The following is a 25,256-nucleotide window of genomic DNA, read 5'->3' as shown; positions in this document are numbered from 1 at the left end:
ACTGAGCCCGTGCGCCGAGCCTTGCGCATGCGTCCGGGGATCCGGGCTTTCCTTCCTCTCCCGCACCCTTCCATCGGCGTGTGTGGGCGTGGTTCTCCGCTGCCTAATTGGTCCTCCCCGAGCCCCGCCTGGGGGGGAGGAGAGAGGGGAGGAGCTGCCGCCGCCGCCGGCCGGGCTGTTAGAGGAAAAGTCGTTGCCGTGGAGACGGGAACGCTGCGGGCGGCGCGCGCGCGCCTGCTTTTGCGGGGAAAGTAGCGGTTCCCGCGGGTAGCGAGAGCTGGAGGGAGCCTGGGCATAATGAACAAGCCGGGAAAGAAGGACTCGCGCACCAGTAAAACGCCCCCCGGTAGGAAAGGGAATAATAATAATAATAATAATACTCAGCCCATCTGGCTGGCTTTCCCAGCCGCCTTGGGAAGGAAGCCGCCTTGCATTAAGCTCGTCATGGAGAGAACATTTAATTTAAAAACAAAAACAAAAGGTGCCCACAGGAGGAGCTTGCAAGGCGCTCTAGAGCCCTTTTTCATACCACGGCGAAGGATGGAGGCAGGGGTGCGAAACTTGAATAAAATAGGGGGTGGCGGGGCAGGTAAGCCCCACCCTGAATAATCGATCACATAACATGGCGAGCACACACCATTTGGCAGTGTCCATCAACTTTGCCGGGGTGGGGGGCTTCGCCCCTTCAAATATTTTATTGGGGGCCTCGAAGTTGGATTCTGCGGGACGGAGGGGATGGGACATGGGGGGCTTATAGCTGGTATTTTACCCTCTAGAGACTGGTATTGAACGTTTAGGAACTTCCGTCTCTGATCTTAGAAGTTCTTAACCTCGGGTTAAGAACTTTGCTTCAGGATGAGAACAGAAATTGTGCTCCGGTGGCAGCGGGAGACCCCATTAGCTAAAGTGGTGCTTCAGGTTAAGAACAGACCTCCGGAATGAATTAAGTTCTTAACCTGAGGTACCTCTGTATTCAAGCAACATAGGAAGTTAGTTGCCTTCCCGCTGCTCACCCATAATGACTGGCAGTCAGGGGTGCAAACAGCTGAACTTGGAGTTGCCAGGGATTGAACCTGGGACCTTATGCACTATAACCTTTATTATCGCTGCACCTTTCTATACGTTCTACAGGTTCCAGGGTTAAGTGTTTGCTCAGACTAAGCCCTTTGCAGCTGGGGCATATTCTGGCAAAAGCTCCAGAGATCTTAGTTCTGGGATCACCATCTTCACAGAGGCAGAAAGTGGCAACAAAAGTGTAGTAGAGTCAAGCACAGTAAGAGAACAGGGTGCTGATTCTCCTGTGAGAGACTTTAATCGGGGTTTGTGTCCTCAAAGTGAGTACAGGAGGGCGTCTTTCAGTGGTCTTTCAGTTGGCGGTTAATTCCTGACAGTAGAAAGAAAGTCCTGCACATGGTGTGGAATTAATTTACAGAATTCGCTGCCATGAGAATTGGCAGTGATCACTGGCTTGGTTGGCTTTAAAAGGGGAGTAAACCAACGTGCAGAGGATAGGTCTGTGGCAGAAGTGTGTGGCTTCCATCAGGTCTCTGTGTAGAAAGAGATGTACTTCTTTAATAAGGCATAAACTTTCCTGTAAGGAAGCTGCTGGTTAAGTGCTGGGTCCTGGTTTGTTCCAGGCATAGGCAAATTCTAGCCCTCCAGATGTTTGGGACTACAATTCCCATCATCCCTGACCACTTGTCCTGTTAGCTAGGGATGATGGGAATTGTAGTCCCAAACTTCTGGAGGCCCGGAGTTTGCTTATGCCTGGTTCAGCCGCTTATGCAAAGGGGAAATTGAAGTGGCCAGGAAGAGTCTCCCAGCATCCCACATACAGCTCATGCATATTCTTGGCTTGTTGGGTAGGAGTGTGACCTGTATCTGGACTGAAGCCAGAATGTTGTATGATTCCAATATACACTAGGGATGGAGCAATGTTTTTTCTTTGCCCTGTGATTCTACCGAACTTTAAACAACGTTTTCAAATTGATGAGTGAAATGGAATTTTGGTAGAAAACGAAGGAATTGTGTTTCAGAAAAGAAGAGGCAAAAAACATATGAGCAGCCTTCCTCGCCGGTTCAAGAAGAGCCGGAACCTGTGAGCTGTGTATTGCAAGGAGATGAAATCCAGGCTCTAGCCATCAAGTTGGAAGACTTGGAAAAGGTGGGTGTAGGATGTCAGCAGTCTTTGTGGAAGGCTGGGGTAGCTTCCTAGTGGTGCAGCAATCAAACTGCTAGCACATTAGTGAAGCCAAGCAGGGTCTGGTGTGGTTTCGAATTGGATGCAGAACTGTGTGTTGAGATTCCTGCATTGCATGGTGTTGGACTACTTTCCAACTCTACGATTCCTTCTTTGTTTTTCTCTCCTAAGAATTTCTTTTACCACCTGAACGTGTAAAAATGTTGCCATGGATCCCAGTTTCATGTTTCACTCTAGTGATCATTTCATTGGGGCTGTGTTTTGTTTCGGTAGCTCCGTACTGCACAACTGCCTCAAGAAGAGAAAGAGAAAGAGAAAGAGAAAATTCCTGTGACCAAGAAGTATCTCATTCGCAAATCCAAGCCCCAAGAAGTAGGGAAGAAGTCATATTTCCTGGTTGCTTATCCAACTACTTCAGATGAAACCAAGAAATCACTGCAATATTCTGGTATAGTCAACCTTCAGTTTTTATTTCAGAGTGAGCTATGCTAGTTATTGGAAATTCCTGAATAGTTGTTGGAAGTTGTTTTGTTGTTTTTTTTAAAAAAATGCTCTGAGGTTCAACCTATACAATGGGTCTGATCTATGATTTATTGTTTTGCTGTCTTTGTTGTAGGTCTAGAAGAACCAGTTGTTGATAACTTTGGATATATCCTCCCCCATAGCATATTAGGAACTCTCCAGGAATTCAAGCAAGAAGCTACAAAAAGAGGACAGGATCAGGTTGGTTTCAGCTGATGTATATAGTATTATTTTGCGGGTTGATTGAGCAGGCATCTGTCAAGGACCTTTTTATGCCAGCAGGACCATGTAGCTGTTTAAACTTTCTAAGCCTGCCATTTTACTGGTGATTTTCTCTGACTTCCTCCATTATATGCCGTATTTTTCGCTCTATAAGACGCACCAGACCACAAGACGCACCTAGTTTTTGGAGGAGGAAAACAGAAAAAAAAAAATTCTGAATCTCAGAAGCCAGAACAACAAAAGGGATCGCTGTGCAGTGAAAGCAGCAATCTCTCTTGCTGTTCTGGCTTCTGGGATAGCTGTGCAGCCTGCATTCGCTCCATAAGACGCACACACATTTCCCCTTACTTTTTAGGAGGGAAAAAGTGAGTCTTATAGAGCAAAAAATACGGTAAATATATATATAGAGAGAGACAGACAGACCTACTTTTATCCAATGCAGCACTAAGTAAGCATCCCATCAGAGTGAAGATTTATGCTTTTGGAACAGGACGATCTCATTCTGTCCCATGTGCCTCGCACCTTCCTCAAATCTGCTCTGGAGGGTTGGGGGGAACCCCCCAGAGCAGATTTAGAGGTTCCTTAGGAGGGTGGGGAGTCCTGTTACACAAGCTTAAAACCTAGCACTGATGGGACACTTTTAGATTGGATACAAGTCATGAATACCTTTGTGCATGCTCAGAACAGAAAAAAGGCAGGGGAAGGACTCACTGAGGTGAGCGACATCACTCACCTACTTCTGCTCCAGATACATTCCATCAGGCTCTGCCCGCTGGTGTAGATGATGAGTGGCAGAATGGCAATGATGATAGAGAATGGGACTCCTAATCTCAGGGTCGTGGGTTTGAACCCCACATTGGGCAAAAGATTCCTGCATTGCAGGGGATCAGACTGGATCCTCCTCATGGCCCATTCCAATTCTATATTTTTTTAAAAAAACTTTAAAAAATAATTAAAAATTCTTAGTTAATAATATTAATACTACTACTAATAATAATTTATTTGTACCCCGCCCATCTGGCTGGGTTTCCCCAGCTACTCTGGATGGCTTCCAACAAAGATTTAAAATGCATTAAAGTGTCACACATTAAAAACCTCCCTAAAGAGGGCTGCCTTCAGATGTCTTCTAAATGTCAGGTAGTTGTTTATCTCTTTGACACCTGGTGGGAGGGCATTGTCTCTCTTTTCAAGTTGTGCTTTCTACAGATCAGTTACATTTGTTGTGAGACATTAGTGTTGCATGCAGTATTAGGTTGGGAAGGAAAGGGGGGAGGGGGAATTATGGGTGGTGTGATGTGGCAATGCTTCTATTCTTCTGCTCAGTATATGTGGGGGGTTTCACGTCAGTGTCACTTGTGCGGGTTTTCTTTCTATTTGCTTGTTCTATTTCCTTGGTGGAGAGAGAGGTTGGGGGCGGCCTAGGGGGCGGTTGGTTGCCTTTGGTTGGCTGTAGTGAGATTTGTTTAGTTGTGTGAGGGGGTGGGTTTTTGGGTCAGGTTAGCCATATTGATTTGTATGCTGTCGGCGGATTCTTGTTCTTGTCTTCCTGGGCTATGTACATGATAAAGAGGAACTGTACCGGGGTGAAGGCCAACTCTACAATTCTATGATTGTGACTGAAAAATCTGGGCTATAACAGGCCCAATAAAGATCCAGGAACATCTGGATGCAGCCAACCTGTTTGCAATATAAGGCTTCTGTCTGAAATTGCCTGGAGTTATGTGTTAATTAGTGATAAAGTTTGCGGTCACGCAAACTTTTAATGTGATAAATAAATAGTGGGTGCATTGCATGAGGTCAGTATCTTGCCTATTTGAGGGTTGTTGTTTTTTGGCTGTTGTGCCCTATACAGTGGGACCTCGGGTTACAGATGCTTCAGGTTACAGACTCCGCTAACCCAGAAATAGTACCTCGGGTTAAGAACTTTGCTTCAGGATGAGAACAGAAATTGTGCGGTGGCGGCACGGCAGCAGCAGGAGGCCCCATTAGCTAAAGTGGTGGTCAGGTTAAGAACAGTTTCAGGTTAAGAACGGACCTCCGGAACAAATTAAGTTCTTAACCCAAGGTACCACTGTATGGGAATTAAAGGCTGCACCACTGTTTTTTTTGTTTTCTCCCCCAGGTAGCGAGACTAGTTCCTGATGAATTACTTCATGGAGCATCAGTCCCACTTTTGGGGAGGTTCAGAGAGAAGCGCGAGGAAGAAAAGAAAAGCGCCCCATCACCTTCGCAGCAGCACATGGCCCTTCAGAACTGGAACCGCAACATGATGCTCAGGAGGATGCAGCAGAAAAGGCTGTGTGGTAAATAAAATATTGCAGCAAGAGAGTTGCAGGCGTTCCCAAATAAACCTAGATGCACCCATGTTAGTGATGGCGGCTGATGGCACTCACTCCAGTGCTGACAAGTGCCTTTTCTATCTTTGACTGGAGGGAAGGTTTTAAGTAAGGGAGACAGTGTGGTGTAGTGGGTAGAGGACTGGGCTAGGAGCAAATTCCTGCTCGGCCATCAAGCTCACTGGGCATGACTTTTGGGGCCAGTCACTTTCTGTCAGCCTAACCTACCTCACGGACTTGTTATGAGGAGTTTTTTGGGGGGGGAGAAGAGATGTGCACGCCACCTCCTGAGCAACTTGGAGAAAAGGTGGGGTGTATATTCCGTAATTAATAAAACGTGATTGTAAGTGTGGAGCTATAACCCAGAGCATATGACATGTGCCATGTGGATTTCCTAGACCTTGGGACTGGCCTTCAGCACGAGAACAACTGTCTGCCTGTTTGTTTTGTTTTTAGAATGTCTCCACAAATCAGAAAGCAAGCTGCTGATGAACTTTGCGGAGAGTTACAGAAAAATCCAGGAGCAGCGTACACTAATTGACCGCAGCCTCCCTTTTCTGTACCTTGGAAAGGTGACTGTTCTTGATGGCTTACTTTGGGTGATGTTTGAGGAGACTTGTGACAAATTCCACGTCTGCGTAGTTAAGCGTGTTTTGCACACGCACCCTCGTACAGTGGTACCTCGGGTTACATACGCTTCAGGTTACATGCGCTTCAGGTTACACACTCCGCTAACCCAAAAATAGTGCTTCAGGTTAAGAACTTTGCTTCAGGATGAGAACAGAAATCTGCCTCCGGTGGCGCGGCAGCACCAGGAGGCCCCATTAGCTAAAGTGGTGCTTCAGGTTAAGAACAGTTTCAGGTTAAGAACGGACCTCCGGAACGAATTAAGTACTTAACCCGAGGTACCACTGTATTTGGGGGTGGGGGTGGAATGCAAGTTAGTCAGCTGGGCTTGAACCATTGCTCCAAATGCATCCCCGCAAATGGTAAGATTAAGGTGTTGAATACGGATGTCGAAGGCAAATGTTTAGCTGTAGCAAACCTTTGCAGCAGCACGTGAGATTTGTCTGGAGCAAGGCAAACTATGAGCCTTGGGTCAAATAGCCAGACTAAGGCAAACCGTGGCTTAGCTCACAGCAAGTGCAGCAAGGAGGGAGGAGAAGCAATACAGTCACAGCCTCCTCTCCAGGAACTTGCACGCTTGTACATTCATGCAAAGTCATGGTTTGGCTCAGCATTGCATGAGAACCTTCTTGTTACTTCTTAGCTTCAGATACGGTAAGATCGGCAGATAGGAAAGGCACAAGAACTCTGCAGTATTTTCTGTAACATAAACAAAAATAATTAACATTCAGTCAACATTTTATTTCTGTTTCAACATGCAAACATTAAGTCACCGTTTAGCTGTTTTTAATATCTACTTCATCAGATTTGTCATATGCCTTGGTGCCTTCTCATGTCACTGATTTTGAACTTTCGTTGGCTGTGTTGCTTTGAGTGTTTCTGTGTGTGATTTTTAAAAAAGTAAACTAGAAAAGGAGGGTCATAAATACAGAGATAATATCAAAGCAGGGTTGGATGGAGAGTAATTACAGATAACAAGAAGAGGTCAGGAGGTCACTTGGGTCATCCTTAAACCGAGAAGCTCTTCATAATCCTGAGTCGTATCCTTACCTTGTGTTCTTATTTCCCCCGCGTTGTACCCACATTTTATCCTGTGTCGCAAAACCAAACCAAAGCTATGTGACCTTCTGCTTTCTTTCCTAGGGCTTCAATGTAGGGACTGAATTCTGGAACCAGCCTGTGCTCATTGGAGATGAGGTCAATGGACTGGCAGTGACAATGGGCCAAAGTGAGCTTGGCTTCCCAGAAGAAGTCACTCACATTGGCAAACCTCGCAGCATCTGGAAGGAGATGGGTGAGGCACCATGAGCCTATCAGGCTATCTGGGGGGGGGGCAGGTTGCCTAGGATGACTTCAAAGGGGTAGAGTCATTTCCTGTTGCTTTGCTGCAAATGTGATCTTGCAGTCATCCTGCATTTGGGCAGTGGTGCGGCATCCACCTGTAGCACTGTTTGCCGTCGGGCCCTAATAAGGACTACTGAGATGGTAAATACGAAAAAATTTTGGAGACCGCTTTTCTGCATTGATAGAACATCCCAACTATTCCCATCCAGGATTAATATTAAGCAGGTGTATGCAGGCAACAGAATAGAGCAGGCATAGGCAACCTTTGGCCCTCCAGATGTTTTGGACTACAATTCCCAAAACATCTGGAGGGCCAAAGGTTGCCTATGCCTGAAATAGTGCAACTCGTACAGCACGTTGGCGACAAATATTCACACAGTTGTTAAAAAATAATTTTACAACATTTATCAAATACGTGCGAAAGAGACAGTTACTTACAAAGTGCCATGAAAACTTACAAACTAGCGGTACCTAAAATAAAGTGAACTTGCAATATCAGATTTTACTAGGTTCTTACAATTTCTTCACTCAGTTTTTCATTTTTTTTCTTGTTTTTTAAATAAGTTCAAGAAGATTCAAGAAAAGGGTAAGTTCAACGTTGCTCCCAGTAGCTGTGAGGTGCTGATGAAGCAGCATATGAAGTAATAAAGAAGATAGGGTGCCAGCGTTTTATCCCTGTTTCACCCTAGTAGTCCAAGAAATTGTCTCTTTGGCGGATAGCACACTCCCTGAGCACAGTTTTCTGGGCTTCTTCAGTTGTCTTGTGCCATTGATGCGTCTACTAGTGCTAAATATCTTTAAAGAGACAATTTCTTGGCTTAAGCATACAAGACTGAATAGCCAACCCCAACAAATTGGCCCCACCGGGGGCGAAACAGCAGCCTCTCAACTGCATGGACTGCCCCCCCCCAAAAGTCTGAAAGCAAAACCCGAATGCTAGATTCCTGTAGAGGAAAATGATCGCAGCATGCTGTTAGGTGCAGTGGCGTAGCGTGGGTTGTCAGCACCCGGGGCAAGGCAAGTAATTTGCGCCCCCTAACCCGTGGATTTGCGCCCCCTAACCCGTGGATTTGCGCCTCCTAACCCGTGGATTTGCGCCCCCTAACCCTAACCCCCAGATGTTGCGCCCGGTGCGGCCGGCCCCCCCTGCACCCCCCACGCTACGCCACTGGTTAGGTGCCACCACATCTGAGTGCTTTCCCCCCATTGCTAATAATCTCATATGAGGTTGTGCAGGGAGGGGTTGTGTGTTTGTACCCAGAAAAGCAATAGAAATCTTCAAGCTGCTTGGGAGCTATAATTTCTGTTCACATCAGCTTGAATCAGTCAGAAACTGCTATAGCTAAGCTCGCAGCTTGGCATTCATGAGGACACTTTCTATTGAGAAACATAAAAGCTCAGTTACTAGAACTGTTGGTGTATATATCTGTGGGTCACATTTGGGCGTTCCCCACAGGTACCAGACCTTCAAAATACCTCAGTTTCCATCGCACCTGGGAGAAGAGTCTCTTTCTGAAGCAGCGGCGAAACGAGTTAAAGGATATCTTAGAAAAGCTGGATTTTTACAACCCGGTATGGCGACAATAATTTCAATGCGCAAGGCTGTTCATACGAGGCCAAAGTATAACTTCTCGGTAGCTTTCCCCTTGCCTATAATGTAAATTGTGTTTGGATATTCTGATTTTCCTTTTAAACAATAGAAACAAAGCCAGCACAAATCACAGCACATTTTCTCCCCCTACCCCCTTTCCCTCGAGTTAAGGACCTGGATGGCCTGGAAGTTGTAAGCAAAAATCACCCATACACCAGTGTAACAGCAGAGAGTCTGTCATCCTTAGCAGCAGCAGCAGCAGAAGAAGAAGAAGAAGAAGAAGAAGAAGAAGAAGAAACTAGAGAATTTGCTGAAGAAAAACACTGGTTAGTAACGTTTGGCTGAGGACGGGTGGATGAGAGGCCTGGAACAAAGCCTGACTTTGTGAGGACAGCATGGTTTCTCCAAACCCGTATTTCCCATAAAACATTCATTCTGGGGCAGCAGGTATTTGCGGGGGGGGGGGGATTAGTGAGTGCAAGGGACCGCTTAATCTTTTCCCCACCCTCCAATTCGTCTATGCAACACCCTCCCCATTTTATTTTATTTTACCCATTCAGGCTCTGAAACCCAAAGTGAGTTGGGGCTTGGCTCTCCTCTTCTTCTTTTGATGACATGCCTTGTATATCTCCGTATTTGATTTAAAGAGTGTACCCCTCCAGCAGTGGCCTGCACGCAACAATTCTTCATTTAAGAAAACTCTTTGAGTTAGTGAGTTTTTGGTCACTTTGGTTACCAAGAGAAGAAACTACCAATCGGAGACAAAAAAAAATTGACTAAATCTTGCTGAGCTACATAATTGATCTTGAATGATTTTCATTTTCATTATTATTTCATTTTTTTGCTGTATTTATTAGGGACCCATTAGCAAAGTACCCAGATGTGGTTTCAGCACCAGTGTTGGGCCCGTCTCTGAAGTTCTGCGAACAACCAGCTCGCTGGATCAACACCACTTCTGAAGAGGTGGGGGGGACTTGTTGTGGTTGGCATCTGTCTGTCTCGGGAGTTCTCCTTTGGGTGTGAAGTCAAACTGTTGGAAGGTTATTGCACCTGCTGCCTCCTGCATTGTTCTTGCTGTGTTTGCAGTACCAAAGTGACCTCTCCGCGTCACAAGCCCTGGGCAGTGTGGATGGAGATCCTGGGCTGCCCAGACGGCAAGACCCCTCCATCAGCCTCGCTGATGTGGTCCAAAGCAAAGCAAAGCAATACATTTGACACTGGCTTGGCTGCAGGAGTTGCCATAGGAGGCATAAAAGATGCCATCTAGCTGCCTTAAGGACTCCACTCCCGATTTGTGTTGGGTCTTACTGCTTAGCCTTTTCTTCTCCCAAAGATGTCCCGCAAAGCAGTGAGCAGTTTACTCCCAAAGCCTTTCTTACGAATGAGTACAGCCCCAAGTCAGCGGAGGTTTAGGGTCAGAGTTTTCCTTCTCCTAGATGGGCTACCTTCCCAGGTTGATGAGCCCCACCTGTCCCTCAATTCCCTCTACAGCACATGCAGAAACTGCCTTCTTGACCTTTGGATCCGCTGTTGGTCTCATTCGCTCAATCCACCTGCCTTCTCACGCAGGAGATACGAGAAGTCCCTAACTCACCAAGGGTTTAAGACCCATCGGCTACCCTCACCTGGTCTAGCTGACCGGTTTAAGCTGTGGTCACTTGTTGTGTGCTGACAGCTTCTAGGAGCCGCAGGTACGAGGGCAGGAAAGAGGTAGGCTAGGTTTTTAAAATCGTCCCCAAATCCATGCTGCCCTCCAGATATTAGTGGACTCCAACTCCCATCAATCACAACCCGCATGGCTAAGGGTGAGGGATGATGGGAGTTGTAGTGCACAATGTTTAAAGGGCACCTTGTTAGCCGCTCCTGCTCTAGCCTTCTGTCTTGTTTCCATTCAGTTTGTAATCATGTAGGGATACCTAATGATGCAACAAAAGCTGCCTTCCAAGGCAGATCGTTTCCATGTGCTTTGAAGAATGTTCAAAATGTTCATGGGTGTCACATTTTCTGGGTTTTCGCTTGCTGAAAGAGATGTAACAGAATCCGGAAGCGGCACTGGCTTTGGCCCTGAGCTGGTAAGTTTTTTTGGGGGGGGCAGTGTGGTCATCCCAGGCAAAACTTGACGATTTCTGGCATCCTTGTGTTTTGTTTGCTTTCGGCCCAATAGGGTGAAGTTGGCATCGCTGCCCGGGTCACCTTTGAAATTCTAGTAGGTGAGAAAGCTGAATCTCTGCTCACTGTGAGCAATGATGGCACGGCTGCCATCTGGTATGATTGGCGAAGGCTACCTCAACCCTTTAGCTTTCAAGAGAAAAAAAGGAAAGACATGCAGAATTTTTACTTCAACACCAGATCAGGTGGGTGATTCCTCCTCCTGTCCCCGGTCGACGTTTGCAGCATCAATAAAAATGCCAAGTGCAGGCAGACAGGCAGGAAAACCTCCTTAGGAGGTTGAATTGAGCATAACGGTTCTGATCTCAAGTATAAGTTTGATCATCTTTGTGCCCTGGTGGTAGCTAGCAGGTAATTGTAGCTGCTTAAAGAGGAAGAGAGGCCGAGGGTGGAATTCAATGTTGTGATCTTATAGTCATTCCATCTGTGCAAGCATGACTCCCCTACTCCCCCTCCCCTGTGCACTATTCTAGGGTTTCTCCCAACCCTCCCAGAGCTAATTTCTGGGGGTGCAAGAAGGGCAGGGGAAAGCTGTGCAAATGGAAGTCCTTGCAAGGGGCTTCTGACTGTGCTTGTTAGGTGACTCCCGCCCTCCACCCATTTTATTTGCATGTGGTACTTCTGTGGCTGGGACGTGGGTGGCGCTGTGGGTTAAACCACAGAGCCTAGGACTTGGTGATCAGAAGGTCGGTGGTTCGAATCACCGCGACAGGGTGAGCTCCCGTTGCTGGGTCCCTGCTCCTGCCAACCTAGCAGTTCGAAAGCATGTCAAAGTGCAAGTAGATAAATAGGTACCGTTCCAGTGGGAAGGTAAACGGCGTTTCCGTGCGCTGCTCTGGTTCGCCAGAAGCGGCTTACTCTTGCTGGCTACATGACCTGAAAGCTGTACACCAGCTCCCTCAGCCAATAAAGTGAGATGAGCGCCGCAACCCCAGAGTCAGCCACAACTGGACCTAATGGTTAGGGGTCCCTTTACCTTTACATCTTTGGCCAGGCATTGAGGCAAAGGGGATCCTCCTGGGTGCCAAATGAAGAAAAGCTGTTGGAGGTTGTAGAGTCACATGGGTGGGCTTCAACCAGATGGTTAGGATACTGACCATTTGTGCCTAGAGCCTAGTGTCAAAAGTTTGCAGTCGGTTGGATGTGTTTTGTCCAAGGCCAGGTCATTATGTACTGACTAAAGCGATTCTGCTGAACTCTGCCTAATACGTCCGGGTCCAAGGAGCATGATATGTATAAGACAAAATTAACAGGAAGGCTGACAACAGAGGGTGAAGATTATATGGAGTATTCTGGCAAAAGGCCACCTAAGAAACTGAAATCATTGTCTTCCTTCTGCTCCTCCTTGGGCCATTTTGCACGCTACACAACGACAAAGGCATGCTTAGCGGCGCCTCTACATGAAATAGGGGGCTGTGGCCATCCTACATGTGCTTGTATAATTCACACTGCGGAAAACACATGTTTTTTGCAAGCCTGTGTTACATCCTTACAAAAGCCTTGAGGACTCTTGCTTGTTGATAGATGGGGATATGAATCTGAAAATATGTGAATGAAAACTAAAGCAATGTGTGAAGTATCTGTCAGAGGAGTTGCCTTGCCAGTCGAAACTGCAATGCATCCCGTTCCCTTCTGTTCCTGTTAGGCGTTATCCTACCTAGAGAAACCAGGAAGTTTTCTTTCATCTTCAAGGCGATAAATGCAGGCATCTTCACAGAGTCCTGGGAGTTTGGCACTCGTCCTGTGTTGTTAGGAGGTGCTATGTTGCAAGTGACCCTGTGGGGAATTGCTGTGTATGAAGATATATCAGCTGATCTCAGGAACGAGATAGAGGTAATCAAACAGGGGCTACGAACATTGTGGGTTATCGGGTGCTCTAAGGTTAGATATCTTTTGTGAGATGAGTTGGCCTGAGCACACATTCTGTTTGCCCATGGGGAAAGATACCTTCCTTGTCATGGTCACACGGATGAAAGAATGCCATCGGGGATTTCTGTAGAGCAGGGTTGGTTAGCCTGTGACCCTCCAGATGTTGCTGGAAACTACGGCTCCCATCATTCCTGACTGTTGGCCATATTGGCTGGTCCTGAGGGAAGTTGAGTCCATCACCGCCAAGTCCACCACTATCACTGAAAGATTCAGAACTATGCCTCTCTTACATAGTGTACAGTTTGCATGCAAGCCTGCAGTTCTCACGTGTTACCCTGGATCTTTTGACACTAAGACCTGATTGCGCTCTAGATTCTGGCACCCCCAGAGTTAACAAAAGGCGCACTTTATTGTGGGGGGGGGGAGAGTGAAGGGCTGGGCTTGCCTGATGGGCTTGCCAGAGAGGAAGGGGTCTTTAGCTCTTGTCTTTTCAGTATCCAAAAGCTTCCTGGTTGCTGAGGTGAACTTTTGCCCAACTTGGGCTTAAAAATAAAAAGCAAGAACAAAGACTTCCAATCATGTCAGGAAAGGTTTGTCCTCAATCTCTTGAGAAATGGTTTCTAAAAATACATCTTCATTCTGCCCTCCAGTTTGGTGGGGGAGAAATAGATCAAGCTATCTTTGGGGCTTTTCTGGAAGGAACCTCAGACCATTGAAACTTCTTGATTAGTTAAGGTGTGGAGGTAGGAGCAGCAAGGAAGGAGTGACATTTTAGGTGATCTTATCTTGGCTTAACACTCCCAGGAGGAGATTACATTTACAAGTGATAAGAGAAGGTGGCAAAGATCTGCAGTGAAGGGGACAGTGATCAACGGGCTCAGCATGAGCAGTTGCAACTCAGCTTGCTGGTGTTCCCCGGCTGACTATAATGGACCGTTCCCTTTTTGCCTCTCCAGGCCAAAGCAGAACTTCTAGCCAGGACCAGGGAGACCAGAGTTTAAACCTCCACTCATTCATGAAGCCCATTAGGTGACCTTGGGCCACTCACACTTTTACAGTGACATTGTGAGGCTGGCTGGGCAGACATGCTGAAATAGAAGGGAGGGAGAGAAACAGTCTCCCCATAGCCCTTGTTCATCTGGGCAGTGGCAGAGGGCAGAGTTTCCTTCCTCTTTGCTTCTGCCGCCCTGAGGCGACATTGCATGTTTATGTATTTATCTCTCCGTGTGCCTCAGCAACAGGAATGTGCATACCCAAACTTCCATGTGCTTTTCTTGGAAATCGCAGGAAGAGCTAGAAGCCCGGGAAGTTGCTGTCATAGTGGAAGAGAATCTGAAGGACCTGCTTGATCGAATCCGTGTGCCAGAGCGACCACGGTCTCCTCACGATGCATATGTCACAGAGGAAGAGCTATTCCACAGAATGAACCCAGAGGTATCTTTCTGCTTTGGAGTGAGAGGGTGCTGTTGGCTTTTTATGGGTCAGGATGTCAGGAATCAGCTTTAGGGTTCATGCGCTGCACTCCTGTCTCTATTTAGAAGTGTGTGCCACAGAGTTACATGGTACTTACTCCTATCTAAGTGTATACAGGACTGTTGGCTTAGTCACTGAGGCCTGGAGGACGGGGCTCAATGTTACAGTGGTACCTCAGGTTACATACGCTTCAGGTTAAAGACTCCGCTAACCCAGAAATAGTGCTTCAGGTTAAGAACTTTGCTTCAGGATGAGAACAGAAATCATGCTCTGACTGCGCGGCGGCAGCAGGAGGCCCCATCAGCTAAAGTGGTGCTTTAGGTTAAGAACAGTTTCAGGTTAACTACGGACCTCCGGAACGAATTAAGTACTTAACCTGAGGTACCACTGTACTTTAAAAACTGAGACTGACTGACTTTTCACAACATTCCTTATTGAGGGACATTTGTATTTCTGTTGCCTAACGGCTAGAAGGAAGAGTTTTGAACTTTGAAGGGATTGTGGATTTTAGTGACACAGTCCCCCTCGCCTAAGAGGAGCTGTAGCCGCTGTTTCCAGAACTTACCCAGCATACTCTCAGTCTGTAAAGCATGAGACTCTTAAATCTCGGGGTTGTGCTTTCGAGCCCCACGTTGGGCAAAAGATTCCTGCATCGCAAGGGGTCCCTTCCAGCTCTACAATTCTGTGATTCTATACTGCTCCTGTCAGGTGATTTCAGGGAAGAAGCTAGGCCAAGATGTCGTTTAACAAAGGAACAGCTTTATTGTAAGAGAACATGATTCACTGCCACAGAGTTGAAGCAGCAATTGTTAACTCTACATCACAACTCCCATGGCAGATCTGGGGGCCACTTTTTATTTATTTATATATAGCTGGCATATCAAGTTCTATCCTAAAAGGGGATTTCTACATCATGGAATCCATCGGAATCTGTTTAAGTATGTTAATATCCTTGCGTGTTTAATCCTTCCTTGCTGTCCTTCTCTTCTGAATACCAGTTTTTGGGCCTTGCAAGTAGGGAGGGTGCCCTTGTTTTGGGGTCCTGCTTGTTGGGGTTCCCATGAGCATCTGGTTGGCTACAGTGAGAAGAGAGTGATGGACCAGAGGGGCTTTTCTTACATTCTTCCCTTATCTTCTCTCGCTTTCAGTTGTACTACCAGCACCAAGTGGTAAAGGAGCTGTATGAGCTGTGGAATAAACTCATGAATCCTCCTCCATACGAGGAGGAGATGAGGAAAAGCATCGCCACCCAAGAAGAAGCCTCTCTACCCAAGAGCGGTGGGGAGTCTCGGCAGAAGAGTCCCGACGAATTGCCCCGTAAGAGTGTGTCCCCAGATGATTCGTCGGTGAGGAAGTCCATGGTGGAGGAGCTGGCCGGCGAGCTGAGTAGGTCTGATGTGGAGGACATCAACCGAGTGGAGTGGAATCTGTCCATCTTTGATTTCAAACAGGTGCTTGATTCGGGTGTTCCTTACTTCTCCTGGCTCTGCCCTGTTCCTAGAAAGCCTCGGCCTTGTTATCAACATATCCAAACTTTTCGTTTATTGAAGGCAGCTAGATTGAAAGAAGAATCAGTGTCTAGGACTTGAGACACTGGAATGTGGTGTGTACAAACATGCCGTCGTAAGACGCACGAGTAACCCCGGAAGAGCAATGCATCGTTAGTTCTATTTCCCAGTGATTGTCTTTATTTTCCAAGCCAGCTTCCAGAGATCCAGCCCACTTCCAATGCTATTATCTTCATTAGAAACTCAAATGCAAATATGGCTTTTCATATGTTTAGTCCCATGTCATTTTTTTAAGGTGGATGCCGAAAGGGAGAATCCCTGTATCCAGCAAATGCAGATCTTGTGGTTCAGGCATTCAGTAAAGGGATGTGGGTGGTGCTGTGGTCTAAACCACTGAGCCTCTTGGGCTTGCTGATCAGAAGGTCGGTGCTCCGAATCCCTGCGATGGGGTGAGCTCCCATTGCTCTGTCCTAGCTCCTGCCAACCTGGCAGTTCAAAAGCACGCCACTGCAAGTAGATCAGTACCGCTGTGGCGGGAAGGTAAACAGCCTTTCTGTGCACTCTGATTTCCGTCACGTTGTTCTGTTGCACCAGAAGTGGATTAGTCATGCTGGCCACATGACCCGGAAAGCTGTCTGTGGACAAACGCCAGCTCCCTCGGCCTGAAAGCGAGATGAGCGCTGCAACCCCATAGTCACCTTTAACTGGACTTAACCATCCAGGGGTCCTTTCCCTTGGACAGGGGAGTGTTGGAGGTGTGGAAGCATTACAAGGCTGAGGCCAGCTACAGTGGTGCCTCGCAAGACGAAATTAATCCATTCCGCGAGTCTCTTCGTCTTGCGGTTTTTTCGTCTTGCGAAGCACGGCTATTAGCAGCTTAGCAGCTATTAACGGCTTAGCGGCTATTAGCGGCTTAGCGGCTATTAGCGGCTTAGCGGCTTTAAGAAAACAAGGAAACAAAGGAACAAAGGAAACAAACTCGCAAGAACTCGAGACGTTTCGTCTTGCGAAGCAAGCCCATAGGGAAAATCGTCTAGCGAAGCGACGCAAAAACCGAAAAACCCTTTCGTCTTGCGCGTTTTTCGTTTTGCGAGGCATTCGTCTTGCGGGGCACCACTGTATTAACTTTCACAGAGGCTGCTAGAGGTGGGGCAGCTCTTTTGCCCATTTTTTTCATTCTGCTGTGCATGGTGATCTTGGTCTGGCCGTGGATAGCCAGGAACATTTGGTGTTACTAAACCGCGAAATGTTGGCTGTGATTTCTCTCTTGCTAGACTTTGCTGACAATCCCCGAGGAAGAGGAACGAGAAGCTGCCCTGGCCCAGCTCAATAAAGCAGCCTTGGAGCTTTGTTATCCACCAGTGATGCCTCAGACAGACCTCCTTTACCAAATATGGTATGTTGTGGGTGCTTGCAAAGCAGGGATGGGGGACCCTGTGGCCCTTGAGATGTTGCTGAAATCCAGCTCCCATCAACCCCAACTAGCATGGCCAGTGGCAAGGGAGAAGGGGAGCTGGAGTTCAGCAACATCTGGAAGGTCAAAGGCTCCCGACAACTGCTGTAAAGGATTGATTTTGTCCACCAGACACCTTATGCTAGCTGACTGGTAACATTGTCAGCCAAATTAGAATTGATCAGGGGTCTGGAAACCAAGCCATATGAGGAACAGTTGAAGGAGCTGGGTATGTTTAGCTGGAAAAGAGGAGACTGAGAGGAGATACGATAGCCATCTTCAAATATCTCAAGGACTGTCACACGGAAGAGGGAACAAGCTTGGGAGCGTAGGACATGAACCAATGGACATGAACCAATGGCTTCAAGTTACAAGAAAGGAGATTCCAACTAAACATAAGAACTTTCTGACAGTAAGAGCTGCTCTACAATGGAACGTTCTCCTTGGACGTCTTTAAGCAGAGGTGGTACGACCATCTGCCATGGATCCTTTAGCTGAGATTCCTGCATTGCAGGGGGTTGGACTAGATGACCCATGGGGTCCCCCAATTCTACGATTCTGTTATCCCCTCCAGAAGCAAACCCAAATGCTATGTAGAGTAGAGAAGAAGCTGGGGCTCCCAACAGGTGGGTTGATCCACGTTAAGAGGAGGAAAGGTATTTTGGGGTGCTGGGTGGCTCACAGTTGTCTTTGTTCTTAAGCCAATTCTAGATGCAGTTGGGTTTGTTTATTTATTCTACAGTCCCTTCTTCCAAGGAGTTCAGGGAAGCATGTATTGCTCTTCTCCTTCCTCCATTTCCCGCCCCTTGCAACAACCTTCTTGATCGGCCTGACAGATGGTGACTGGCCCCGGGTCATTGACTTGAGCTGGGTAGTTAGTTGGACTGAGCTGATGGTAGTTGGAATGTGACAACACTTGGAGCTTTCTTTTCCTGCCTTGTCGCATTAACATGGGGCAGCTCCTGCTAGTTTCAGGCTGCCTTTGGTTCTGAAGGTGGAGAAAAACCATTGAAAAACAGGTAGCAACGTTCTGTTGCTTTCTCAGGCTCTCCTCCTCCTCAGACTTAAATTAGTTCCTTTTTCATTGCAGTTTCCAGTTGTGGCGTGAAGTGATCGATGGTCTGGTGAGCCGTTCGCTGGTGCTCAGGTCGCTGCTTGGTATGCCTGAGAAGGATACTTACGTAGAAATTGTTCCAGAGGAAGTAGGTGAGCTATTGTGTCATTGAAGGGGATCTTTCTGTGGAGCTTGGCAGAATCTGCAGAGGCCAGGAGTGCAGCTATGTAGTTAATGACCTCATCACGCTAGGATGTTAGGATGGAATGCGAGTGGCGCTGTGGTCTAAACCACTGAGCCTCTTGGGCTTGCTGATCAGAAGGTTGGCGGTTTGAATCCTGGCAACTGTTGCTCTGTCCCAGCTCCTGTCAACCTAGCAGTTCGAAAGCAATGCAGTGCAAGTAGATAAACAGGTACCGGTGCGGCGGGAATGTAAATGGTGTTTCCATGTGCTCTGGCTTTTAACCGTCCAGGCCTCCTTTACCCTTTATCTTTTACCATGCTAGGTTGTTATGCCAGTGTTGTTGTTGTTGTCATTAAGTTCATTTCTTTCTTTCTTTTGAATATATTTTTATTGAACAATTTTAGCAATAACCATTTACATTCCCCCCCTTTGCCTCCTCCCCTCCCTCCCTCTCCCCACCCCCAGGACTTCTCTCAGCTCCCCTCCCTGGTTTCTTTGCACATATTATCCTCTGCATATTATAAAATTGTACATATCGTTGCCTTATCTACCATATATTCAACTGATAACTTTGTGGATGTTTTTTCAAAACCTGCCAAGGAGTCTAAGTTGTTTTGTTGTCTTTTTAGATAATTTGTAAAAAGGTCCCATTCTTCCTTGAAGTCACGATTGTCCTTACTACGCAGTTTGTATGTCAGCTTAGCCAATTCCGCATAGCTCATCAATTTTTCTTGCCACTGTTCTTTCATAGGGATTTCCTCTTTCTTCTATCCTTGTGCTAACAAGACACTTGCCGCTGTTGTAGCATACATAAATACATTATTTGGGGTTTTTTGGCAGGTCTTGTCCTACAATCCCTAACAAAAATGCTTCAGGTTTCTTTATAAATGTTATTTTAAACATTTTAAAAAATTCATTGTATATCATTTCCCAAAAAATTTTAACTTCTACATTCCCACCACATATGATAAAAAGTACCTTCTTTTTCTTTACAGTTCCAGCATGTGTTCGACCCGGTTTTGTATACTTTTGCTATTTGTACTGGTGTGATATACTATCTGTACATCATTTTCATATAAGTAGTTTTCTTTCAAAAGAGAACAATCTGTAAATTTCAGATCTACTTCCCACAATTTCTCCCCGTCCTCAAGTTGTATATTATGACCTATATCTTGTGCCCATTTGATCATAACTGATTTGACCTTCCCATTCTAGTAGAATACTATATGCTTTCTCCAGCAGCTTCATTTCTTCTTCTATAACTTCCTTTTGAAATCTGGAAGTTGTATAACTAAACCCTTTTTTGTTATCTTCTTTATACATTTTTATAATTGTCTATAATGCAGCCAATTCTGAAAATGGTCTTTAATTTCCTCATAATCTTTTAACTTCCATTTCCCTTCTTGATCTCTCAATAACTCTCTATATGTAGGCTACTTCCCTTTTTTGCCAAGCGGTTTGAGCAATGAAGCTTCAATTGGTGATAACCACCAGGGTGTTTTTTGTTCTATTAAATCTTTGTACCTCTCCCACACCCTCATTAGCTATCTACTGATTGTATGATTGTAGAATCCTTTATGCACTTTTCTTTTCCCGGTCATTAAGTTCATTTCTATGACGCTTTATATTTTTAAGAAAAACATCTCAGAGTTGTTTACAACCTACATCAAATCAAATGAACAATCAAACATTGCTGAAGAAAGTAAAATATAAAGTATACAATATATATGTGTGTGTGTGTGTGTGTGTGTGTGTGTGTGTGTGTATACATATATATAGAGAGAGAAAAGTTACCAGATTTGAATCTGGGGACACTTTTCAACTTCAATAGATTTTGTATGGGGACTGATTTCTAAATCTGGGGACTGTCCCTGGGAAACAGGGACATCTGGTAACCTATATGTGTGTGTGTGTGTGTGTGTGTGTGTGTGTGTGTGTGTGTGTGTGTAAAATTTCAAGAGAAAAAGGAAAAATTTCCACATATACACTTCAATACATTGTTTTGTTTTATTGACTTCCCATCCCCTTTTCCATGGTGATTTTATTTTCTCTCCTTTTACTACACCCTATCTTCTATCTCTTATAACAAAACAATATTATAGTAAGTCCTATTTTTTTCTGTTCCTCATGCTTCAAATCCTGCTTGCAAGTTCATCATACTATAATATTTCTTTAAATAATAATAATTGTATTTCCCAGCCTTTTGACTAAGATCAAGTGTAGTATCTGTTCTTAAAAAAACAGATACTACACTTGATCTTAGTCAAAAGGCCAGGAAATATTATTATTTAAAGAAACATTATAGCATATATTATACTATATAGTATAGTATATATTCAAAGCAGCATAATTAACAGGAAGCTAAAAGTTTAGTATGAATGAGCAACCAAGTGGGCTCTTGGAGAGGAGATTGCAGCTGTTTTGTTCCTCTCCAGTTGTTTTGCTGCTGAACTAAGCCATGGTTTGTTGTAGTGCATCATCTGAACTTGGGTTTAGCGTTTTCCAAACAAATCACAAGTAGGTCAGCTCAGCAGCAAAACAACCAGGGAGGAGCAAAGCCTTTGCAGCTGGGCTCCAGAAACCTGCATGTTCGTGTGCTCATGCTAAGCCATGGTTTGGTTTAGGGTGATGTGCGAATGATGTTTGTTGAACAGGATGTCAAATGTTCCTGACTTTTCAGAGCTTGGTGCTAGTTACCTGGCAAAAAAAAGTAGATGGCGGTGACTGGTGAAATAATGGAAAGTTGTCAATTCTAGTCTAAAGAAGGTTCAGTTTAGCAGAACTGCTCTGTTTTCTGCGCAGTTGAGCTGAAGCCAGTTGCCGTGAAGGCAGGGAAAGAGGACCGGAAACCTCAGAAAGAAGACAAGAAGGCTGCAAAGGAAAAAGACAAAGAAAAAGCGAAAGCGGCCAAAGAGGTATATAGCTGGACTCTTGTAAGGTACGAATGCTGGAAACGAAGGACTTGGTTCCGAGGAAGTATTTGAAAAGGATTTTGGAGCTTCTGAACAGAGCTGCCTCTTTGCTGTGAAAGGGCGGTTTCCTTCAGACGTGCAACTTGCTGGGAAATACACATGAGAAGACGTTCATGTGACGTATGTCCTCAGCTTGCTCCGAGCTCTCTCTGTAGTCTATATCATACCTGTGTTTTTTCTAAACAGGAACGTCCAAAAAGCACGAAAGCCAAATTGAAAGAAGAGAGAAAAGCAAGAGGTTCGACAAAGGAGACAAAGGAGTCTGTCTCTGCGTCACAGGAAGCTACAGGGTCAGAGGCCCAAGACGCTCACCAAGAACAAGTGGACCCAATCCTGCAGGAAAAGTACCACGAGAAACTTTATGTCGAAGTAAGTCAGTGTGCCCAGCGTTGTCACCTTTTGTCTATTTCCTTACCGCTTTAGCTAAAGTTCTGAACCCTGTTATTTGTAGGTATGTACTGTTAATGTGGGTGGCGCTGTGGTCTAAACCACAGAGCCTAGGGCTTGCTGATCAGAAGGTTGGCGGTTTGAATCCCCGCGACTGGGTTAGCTCCCAATGCTCGGTCCCAGCTCCTGCCAACCTAGCAGTTCAAAAGCACATCAAAGTGCAAGTGGATAAATAGGGGCACTCCGGTGGGAAGGTAAACGGTGTTTCCGTGTGCTGCTCTGGTTTGTCATGCTGGCCACAGGACCCGGAAAAACTATCTGTGGACAAACGCTGGCTCCCTCAGCCAGTAAAGCGAGATGAGCGCTGCAACGCCAGACTCCTCCACGACGGGACTTAATGGTCAGGGGTCCCTTTACCTTTACTGTTAAAACTAGTGGGCCTTGCTTCTGAACAAATGTGCCTAGGATGAGGCTGCTTGTCATCTTCTCCCAGTTGCTTTTTCATTTTGTGCCATCTTTTCAACATACGGCAATTGATGTCAGGCTTAGAACTTGCTGTGCATTTGTGACAGACAGGCAACTGTTTAATCTGGGCTCCTGAGATGAAAGTTAAAACTTCTCTATAATGAGTCCTTCATGCATGCATTGCTTTTGAAATGGGAACCTTCTCCGCAAGTTCAGAGTGACTTTTTCATTTGCTTCCTCAAGCTGATCTAGCAGAGTTATCTTCTGTGATAACACAGAGGCCAGGGAGAAATAGCATCTCCTGCAGTCCTGAAACACGAATCGATTCTCCCCACTGACTTCTTCTCAGTGCTCAGACTTGAGACTTGATAGACCGATGGAATAATTACACTTTTTGTCTCCTAACAGCATAGGGCTAGGCAGCAAAGAAATTTGGGTAGGGCTGCTATTCCGGAATAAACTCAGCCAGAACCATAACATTTTAATACAATCTATGGCCTTTTAAACTGGGGGGCAATTGTTTTTGTTTGTTTTTATATTCTAAATGAAGGGTGGTATAGAAATTTAATAATAAAAATACAGTCACACCTTGGATCCTGAACGCTCTGGAACTTGGACGTTTTGGCTCCTGAACGCCGCAAACCCGGAAGTAAGTGGTCCGGTTTGCAAACGTTCTTTGGAACCCAAACATCCGTGGGTTCTGATTGGCTGCAAGAGCTTGAGAGATTCCTGCCTGACATCCTGGAGAGCTGCCGCCGGTTGGTTTAGACAGAACTGAGCTAGATAGGCTAATGATCTGATAAGGCAGCTTCCTCTGTTCCTAAAATCCTACCCATGTCTACTGAGCCACACTTGAGTATGCAGTGGGCAAGTGTGCATTTCATGGCCATCTAATTCCTGCCACTTCTCACCCCTGATCTTAGCTTAGAAGGGCAGGCTAGGCCAGCACCTGAGGGCCATTCCAGGATCTCCCAGGACAGCCAGCAGGCACGATAACCTGCCTTCCACCTCCACTAGCCAAAAGGATATACGGGGTTGCATCTTCTTCAGCTCAGCAGGTCAGACATGAGAGAGAAAACGTGGGGCCGAGAGTGCTTCCCAAAATTTTATGAAGCACTTAACCCGTTGAAATGACAATTCTCCCCTGCCTCTAAATGCACAGTCCTCTTTTGCACCTGTGTGAGGCAAGGTTTCAGCCTTTCCTCAGCCCACTGAAAAGAAAGATTGGCAGCAGGTTACAGCACAGTCCTAATGTCTACTCCGAAGTCCTGTTCAATTCAGTGGGCCTTATTCCCAAGTTTGGTGAGGCTAGGACTACAGCTTTACATGTACCCCAAATAGTATATGTTTATATCATGGATAGGCAAACTAAGGCCCAGGGGCTGCATCCGGCCCAATCGTCTTCTAAATCCAGCCTGTGGATGGTCCAGGAATCAGCATGTTTTTACATGAGTAGAATGTGTCCTTTTATTTAAAATTCATCTCTGGGTTATTTGTGGGGCATAGGAATTCCTTCATTCCCCCCCCCAAAAAAATATAGTCCATCCCCCCACAAGGTCCGAGGGACAGTGGACCGGCCCCTTGCTGAAAAAGTTCGCTGACCCTTGGTTTATATGTTTGTAGCTTCCTCAGCCATTACACTAATGGAACAAAGAGGCTTTAGGAGCTGTTGGGATTGCTCCAATTTGTCACTGATGATGGAATTCTGCAGCAGTAATATAGAGGGTTATCCTCAGTTGCAGTTGGTCATTAAGGCTGCAGTCCTACACCCATGTATCTGAAAGCAAGCCCCACAGAGCATTCAGTGGGGCATACTTCTAAACAGACATATACTGTACAGGGTTGCTCTGTTAAAGGCTGAAAAATGCCTCTCTCACACACAGAGAATGTTATGGGATGCCTGCACACACACAAAAACCACCTGAGAAAAACCATACTTGACTGTCTGTTCATGTGTACCTTTCTACTGGGACTTTGCTGTCCACACTTTTGTCCTGAAAGTTTTTTTGACTCCTGTGTTTAGGTTTATGGACTGCTGGATTCAATGGTGAGCAAAATGCTTTCCCTCTTTGAAGTGCTGAAGAACGATCCCTTAGAAAAGAAGAACAAACCACCTTTTGTCTAAATACTACTGATTTCATAATGAAATGATAATAATAATAATAAACCCTGTTTATATATGCTGTGCCAGAGCAGTTTCCTTTTGTTTATAAAGCTGCCAATTGCTTAAATAGACATGAGGGCTAATCTGCACAATTAACTCTGCCACAGTTGGCTGGCACTACTCGTTTCTCTGTACGCTGCTGTGTATAACCCTGTCGAAAATTTTGGGGGTGTAATTAAGGGCAATCCACAGTATGGCAAGGTTTTCAGACCAATGCTATGACTGGCTTCATACATTAACAATGACATGATTGAACCCAGGGGTAGATCGTGACTTCTTCTTCTTGTTGTTGTGATTCACCATTAAGTTCCCTCTTTCTCATAAAAACAGATTTCAGGTAGCTACTTCTATATGCATTGCAGAGCCCTGGATTATGATTGTTGGGGCCTGCAGAGCTCCATCAATGCTATAGTAGCCTGTTTACAGACAAGGGCTTTTCAGAAGCTTGGGAGTGGAATTGTTCAGCTATGGTGCTTCTCCCCCGCCCCGGCAAGGAAATGCCCTATCAAGCTGGATTTTTAGTTCTTCAAGCAAAAACCCTAAACTCTTACCTACCAAGTAGCATGGCCAGACCTCCTGTGATAGATGTGCAAGGATCTGCTGAGGGCATGTCTTTGGTTGTCCCCATGGGACCACTAGCGATGAGCAGCCCTCTGGGAAATCTAGAAACTTAGTTGGTTACTGCCAACTTTGGACTACATCAACACGATGCAGAA

At 45.9% G+C, this 25,256-nt stretch overlaps 1 protein-coding gene across 2 annotated transcripts; it reads left to right on the top strand.

Annotated features, from left to right (window-relative positions):
* Nucleotides 1-121: 121 nt before the first annotated feature.
* MYCBPAP (MYCBP associated protein) lies at nucleotides 122-24,559 on the top strand. Of its 2 annotated transcripts, XM_053375784.1 has the most exons (19): nucleotides 128-346; nucleotides 2,037-2,164; nucleotides 2,474-2,648; nucleotides 2,817-2,923; nucleotides 5,067-5,247; nucleotides 5,737-5,852; nucleotides 7,051-7,201; nucleotides 8,708-8,823; nucleotides 9,014-9,168; nucleotides 9,700-9,805; nucleotides 11,007-11,196; nucleotides 12,657-12,844; nucleotides 14,168-14,314; nucleotides 15,502-15,804; nucleotides 17,136-17,257; nucleotides 18,405-18,520; nucleotides 21,355-21,467; nucleotides 21,711-21,893; nucleotides 24,400-24,559. In XM_053375784.1, exons 1-19 carry the CDS (start codon nucleotides 298-300, stop codon nucleotides 24,499-24,501), a joined length of 2,748 nt encoding a protein of 915 aa, XP_053231759.1. In that variant the 5' UTR covers nucleotides 128-297; the 3' UTR covers nucleotides 24,502-24,559. The 2 variants fall into 2 exon arrangements, with proteins under 2 accessions (XP_053231760.1, XP_053231759.1); XM_053375785.1 differs by lacking the exon at nucleotides 24,400-24,559 and having other exon boundaries at nucleotides 122-346; nucleotides 21,355-21,490; nucleotides 21,711-21,859.
* Nucleotides 24,560-25,256: the final 697 nt, after the last annotated feature.

Source organism: Podarcis raffonei, chromosome 2 (assembly GCF_027172205.1).
Source record: "Podarcis raffonei isolate rPodRaf1 chromosome 2, rPodRaf1.pri, whole genome shotgun sequence".
In the NCBI taxonomy this organism is placed as follows: Eukaryota; Metazoa; Chordata; class Lepidosauria; order Squamata; family Lacertidae; genus Podarcis; species Podarcis raffonei.
This window is presented reverse-complemented; position numbering and strand designations above follow the sequence as displayed.

Bases quoted from the DNA above. Each gene is read 5' to 3' on its own strand.
- MYCBPAP (XM_053375784.1), top strand. From the start codon at position 298: ATGAACAAGCCGGGAAAGAAGGACTCGCGCACCAGTAAAACGCCCCCC. The intron at 347-2,036 runs GTAGGAAAGGGA...ATTGTGTTTCAG, and splicing joins CACCAGTAAAACGCCCCCCG to AAAAGAAGAGGCAAAAAACA. The intron at 18,521-21,354 runs GTGAGCTATTGT...TTTTCTGCGCAG, and splicing joins AATTGTTCCAGAGGAAGTAG to TTGAGCTGAAGCCAGTTGCC.